At 49.5% G+C, this 5632-nt stretch overlaps 1 protein-coding gene across 1 annotated transcript in view; it reads left to right on the top strand.

Annotated features, from left to right (window-relative positions):
* Positions 1-5632, top strand: part of TRAF3 (TNF receptor associated factor 3) — a 47489-nt gene that overhangs the window by 11819 nt on the left and 30038 nt on the right. Inside the window, exon 4 of the mRNA XM_007953111.2 lies at positions 2698-2865. Coding sequence (XP_007951302.1) covers positions 2698-2865 — 168 coding nt within the window. The remainder of the gene's footprint in view (positions 1-2697; positions 2866-5632) is intronic.

Genomic DNA, 5632 nt, shown 5'->3' with positions numbered 1-5632 from the left:
ATAGTGCCTAAGGCACTTGACTGCTCACCAGAAGGCTGGCGGTTCAAACCCACCAGCCACTCCTCGGAAGGAAGGTTGGGCAATCCTACTTTCGTAGTGATACTGCCTCGGAAACCCAAGGAGGGGTCGCTATGAGTCAGGGCCGACTCGACGGCACATAACAACAACAACACTCTGCATTCAAGGGCAAGTTTCAGAGTCTCTTCTGACATCCATTTTGGTCTTTTCTTCCTTTCCTGTCTTTTTAACGACCTTTAAACTCTCTTCATATATGATGTCCTGATGTCATCCCACAATTCCTCTGATTTTCAGTCATAGGTGTTCAGTGCGTCAAATCTATTCTTCAGATGGTCTCTAAATTCAGGTGGGATGTGCTCAGGTTATATTTGGCTCTCGTGGAGTTGTTTTCATTTACATCAGCTTCAACTTGAACTTGCATGTGAGCACTTGATGGTCTCTTCCACAGTCAGCTCCTGGCCTTATTTTGACTGATGATATTGAGCTTCTCGATTGTCTCTCTCCACAGATATAGTAGATCTTATTCCTGTGTATTCCATCTGGTGAGGTCCGTGTGTATAGTCATGATTTTTGTTCTTTGGAAAAAAGGTATCTTCAGTGAATAAGTCATTGATCTTCCAAAATTCTATCATGTGATCTCCGGCATCACACCAAGGCCACGTTTTTAAACTACTCGTGCTGCTGCTTTGTTTCTGGCTTCTGCATTCCAGTCATCAGTGATTATGAATGTATCCTGATTGCATGTTTGGTCAATTTCAGGCTGCAGAAGGTGGTGACAATCTTCAGTTTCTTCATCTTTGGCTTTAGTGATTGGTGTGTAAACTTGAATAATAGTGGTATTGACAGGTCTTCCTTACAGGCATGTGAGTATTATCTGCCACTGACAGTGTTGTGCTTGAAGTGTGCTCTTTATGATGAATACAATGCTATCCTTCTTCAGTTTGTCATTCCCAACACAGTAGACCATATGATCAGAGTAAGTGATTCAGAGTGGCCAGTATCAGTCCATTTCAGCTCACTAATGCCTAGGATATCAATCTCCATGCATTCCATTTCATTTCTGACAACTTCTAGTTTTCCTGCTTTCTTAGTGCGTGCATTCCATGTTCCAGTTATTAACGTATGTTTGCAGCTGTTTCTTCTCATTTTGAATTGTGCCACATCAGCAAATGAAGGTCCTGAAAGTTTTACTCCATCCACATCATTAATGTTGGCTCTAGTTTGAGGAGACAGCTCTTCCTCAGTTGTATTTTGAGTGCCTTCAACCCTAGGGGCTCATTTTATGGCATTGTATCAGACAAGAGGAGCTCTGGTGGTGCAGTGCCTAAGGCACTTGACTGCTAATCAGAAGGCTGGCGGTTCAAACCCACCAGCCACTCCTCAGAAGGAAGGTTGGGCAATCTACTTCTGTAGTGATACTGCCTCAGAAAGCCGAGGAGGGGTCGCTATGAGTCGGAGACAGCTCAAGGGCACATAATAACAACAACAATAACAATAACAACATATCAGACAGTGCTTCTCTGCAGTTAGTAAGGCTTTCAGTGACTGATTTTTTCAGAAGTGGACCTGGCCACACCATTCTCCCTGGTCTGGAAGCTCTGCTGAAACCTGCCCACCACGGGTGACCCTGCTGGTGTTTGAAATATCGGCACAGCCTCCAGCCGCCCAGCAACACAACAGCCACCACAGTACAGCAGACTTTCTAAGGCAGGCCCCTTCTGGGCTTCTCGCCACTTGAGGGTGAAAGCCATTAACCTCTGTCACAGCCTCTGAGGAAGTCTCCCTCGTCCTCTCTCTGCTGCTGCTCTCTTCTCTGAAAACCTCTGTGGGGTTGGCCACTTGTACAAGCAAACCCCCTCAGTTCCAAGGTATCCCCCTCCCCCCAACAGGACCACCAACCAGTCTCCTCAGTGGACCTCAAGTCACTCAGCCTGTTGGGTGGATTTTCAAGCCACTGTTAACATGGCAAATTGACCAATCCCTTGAAGGTGCATGTAATGGACCAGTCACAGGGTGGATTGCAGCCTAGGGCCAGACAGAAAGTATCAGACCATCAGGTTATTTACAGTTTATCCAAGAACTTCCCATCAACCCAGAGAATTCCCTGTAACAAACTCTCTAGGGTGGAAAAGTTCCTTCTTCAAAGAATAGGGAGAAGGTAACTTCTCCTCTAGGCTTAGGGGGAAAATCTCCCGAGCCGTTTTTCCAAAGAACCAAGACAAAAGGCCACATAAAGAAACTCAGTTCACAACACATCTTTGGCAGCCTGTCCTCTGCTTTTCAACACTCCACCCTGTTCAGAAAGAAGGAAATCTGGATTCTGTTCATTTCAAAGGCTTGTTGAAGGCTTGCCCCGCTCCATAACATTCTGCATAACCCCTAGGGTTTTTGATAACTGTCACACTTTATCCTGGAAGGACATTTGAGTTGGCATAACACAAAGCCCTCAGCAGATTCCGAGGAGGTGCGGACTGAATTCTTGAAAGCAGTAGTTTGCATCATTGCTAAACAGAACAGGAGGTTTGGGGTCTCTCAATGCGTTTGTTGGCCATTCACTGTGAAAACCCTGTACGGCGGTAGAGGAGAAGCTCTGCTGTCTGATTGAATTGCCTGGAGCTTAGACTCTTATTTCAGGTTGAAGCTCTGCCGAGTAAGAGCTCTGACTTGTCTGTCTTACAGGCACATTTGAAAACTGATTGTCAATTTGAAGAGCTTCCATGCGTCCGAGCAGACTGCAAAGAAAAAGTATTGAGGAAGGACCTCCGTGACCACGCAGAGAAGGCCTGTAAATACCGCGAGGCCACGTGCGATCACTGTAAAAGCCAGGTTCCAATGATCACCTTGCAGGTGCAGTATTTTCCGTTCCACCTCTCTCCTCTGTGGTTTCGCCACCGAGTAGCTTTCTAAATGGTGGTTCTAATAGGAGTGAAGAGGGAAATGGGGGTCAGGAGGAGTTTTCATCTGCCTCTTTACAGCGTGAAGGGGCATGTGTTTTGCTGGGTTTGATTTGTGTAACTAACATGTTCACTGCTTTGATTGACTGTCTTTGGGGATGTCAAAGGAATGAAGACCAATTATTCAAAAAATCTAGAATTTTAACTTCCCAGAGAATTGCTTGAAAGTGTTGATGGACGGCTCGATGGGTTACAGCTCTGTGACCACTGGTGCCTTCAGTGGAACGGTTTACTGCACACACGAGATGGATGGGGATTCAGAATGTTTTCAAAACTGAGAGGATTTGGACGCCATTGTGTATTGGGCCTGCGTTAGGATCATGTCGCTTCTGTGTCAATTAAAGTGAAAGGGGGAGGTGTTGGGAGTGAGAGACATGTGTTAAAATAGTCACCTGCCCGGTGTGATGACGCTGTGTTTGTCCACTCACTGAACGAATGCAGTGCACACTGTGGCCAGACACTGTGCTAGGAGCTGGCCTTCAGCAGTGACACTTGGCTGCTGGAGAAAAAGTAGGGCTGAAGGCCTCTGTTAGGAAAAGAGAGGGAATTGTTTCCAAGCAAAACAGATCACTCAACTCTTTTCTAAGTGGAAGATGTTATAAGCAAATTACAGATTACGTTACAAACAAATGTCTAACATCAGGTAAGTGCGTGAAGAAGAATGAACCTGTATTGGGGGAGGGGGAGGGGGAGGGGAGCGATCAGGGCCTCTCTGAGGCTGTCAGCATCGGGGGGGCCAGGGGGTGCTTGGGGCCTCGCTGAGGCTGTCAGCATCGGGGGGCCAGGGGGTGCTTGGGGCCTCGCTGAGCTTGTCAGGATGGGGGCTGAGGGTGATCAGGGCTGCTCTGAAGCTGTCAGGATGGGGGGACTCGGGGGTGATTGGGACCTCTCTGAAGCAGTCAGGATTGGGGGCCCAGGGGGTGATCGTGGCCCCTCTGAGGCCATCAGCATTAGCGGGGCCGGGGGGTGATCGGGGCCTCTCTGAGGCCATCAGCATTAGAGCGGCTAGGGGGTGACCGGAGCCCTTCTGAGGGTGTCAGGATTGGGGGGGCGAGGGGTGATGGGGTTCTCTGAGGCTGTCAGGATGGGGGGTGATGGGGCCTTTCTGAAGCTGTCAGTATCAGGGGCCGGGAGGTGACCGGGGCCTCTCTGAGGCCATCAGGGTCCATCCGTGAGCAGCTGTGGAGAGGAGCGCTCCGAGCTGCGGGGCAGCACATGAGCTCATGTCTCTGAGGGTGGCGGGCTTTTGTATGCGGCTCCATGCACTGAGCAGGAGCACGGTACCCAGGACGGTCGGGGAGGCCTGGCCAGAGGGCGGGGACACAGCACAGCTCTGAGCAAGGGGGTGCATCGCCCTGGCAGCAAGGCGGGTAGATGGGGGTGGGTGGGAAAGCCAAGTAGGCCAAGCCTGCTGCTGGAGGGAGGAACTTTTGGACGTGGGGTCTGTGGTGGCATGGAAGCCCATAGGATTCACTGATGGCATGAATATGGGGTATGAGAAACAGCAGAATTAAGGGTGAGGCTCAGCTTAGTAGTAGGGCCGTGGGGTGGCATGTCTCTTATGAGGAGGGCCCGCGAAAGATAGCATCTTTATAAGAAACTCAGATGCTTGTCCCATAGCTTGAGATGGAGCAGTGGTCCAGGCCGGGTGGGTATTAACTGATTGAGTGGGTGGGAGGAGACACTGAGGCTAGGGTGTCCGCCAGCTGAAGCAGGGTCAGAAGGGCAAGCCGGGTCAGGACAGTGGGTCACAGAACCAGGGGCATCGTTGCCCAGAAGGCGGCATGGCCGGCCAGGTGGGGACTGTGGAGACCATCAGCTGTGTGGAGAGCACAGCAGGGGTGAGGGCCACAGCCATGTGCCTGGTGGGCTGTGGGAGCACTCAGGGGCCACTGTCAAAGAAGCCTTGTCTTTGCTTTTCTGCGTGAGGTGAGACGTAACCTCTGTGTTTACCTTACTTTGAATGGCTTTCCTGTACCTGGGACTTTTCTTCCATTGTGAAATCTTTTCCTATATGGTACATAGACATTTCTACTTACTATGAACTTTTTAAGAACTATGCCCTCCCCCCCCCTTTTTTTTTTTTTTTTTTGCCATAATTAGGGAGCCCTGGTGGCACAGTGGTTAAGTGCTTAACAGCTAAATGAAAGTTTGGTGATTGGAACCCACCAACTGCTTCACTGGCAAAAGATGAGGCGACGTCTGCTCCTGTAAAGACTGACAGCCTTGGAGACCCTGTGGGCAGTTCCACTCTGTCCTCTAGGGGCGCTGTGGGTCAGAATCGAGTTGACAGCAAGTTCCGGGTTTTTGGTTTACTTGCCATGATTGAATAATTCCTTCAGTCATTAGATCCAATGAACAACATTATAGGCCTTACATGTATTAGCATATCGTTATCAAAGTCATTCTTTGCTTCTTGCAAAAACCAATTACCTTTACTTGCTCAATAGGATCTGGGAATTAATTTTCATTTGAGAAGGATTGCGGAGCATGTCAGTCAAAGGCCCACACGGCACACGTGTTCACTGGGCAGCCATAGGGTACCGTCAGGTGCCCGGAGTAGGGAAGAGAATGACTCACAGTCTCTCCCTCAGTTTACAGCCTGATGCAGAGCCGGCAGGAAAAAGAGGCTGTAGTGTGGGGGCCCTAAGGCTGTAGCG

The sequence above is a fragment of the Orycteropus afer genome, unplaced genomic scaffold (genome assembly GCF_000298275.1).
Source record: "Orycteropus afer afer isolate SDZICR_OR568_19922 unplaced genomic scaffold, OryAfe1.0 scaffold00371, whole genome shotgun sequence".
In the NCBI taxonomy this organism is placed as follows: Eukaryota; Metazoa; Chordata; class Mammalia; order Tubulidentata; family Orycteropodidae; genus Orycteropus; species Orycteropus afer.
Note: the sequence above shows the minus strand (reverse complement) of the source record. Positions and strands in the feature narration are given on the sequence as shown.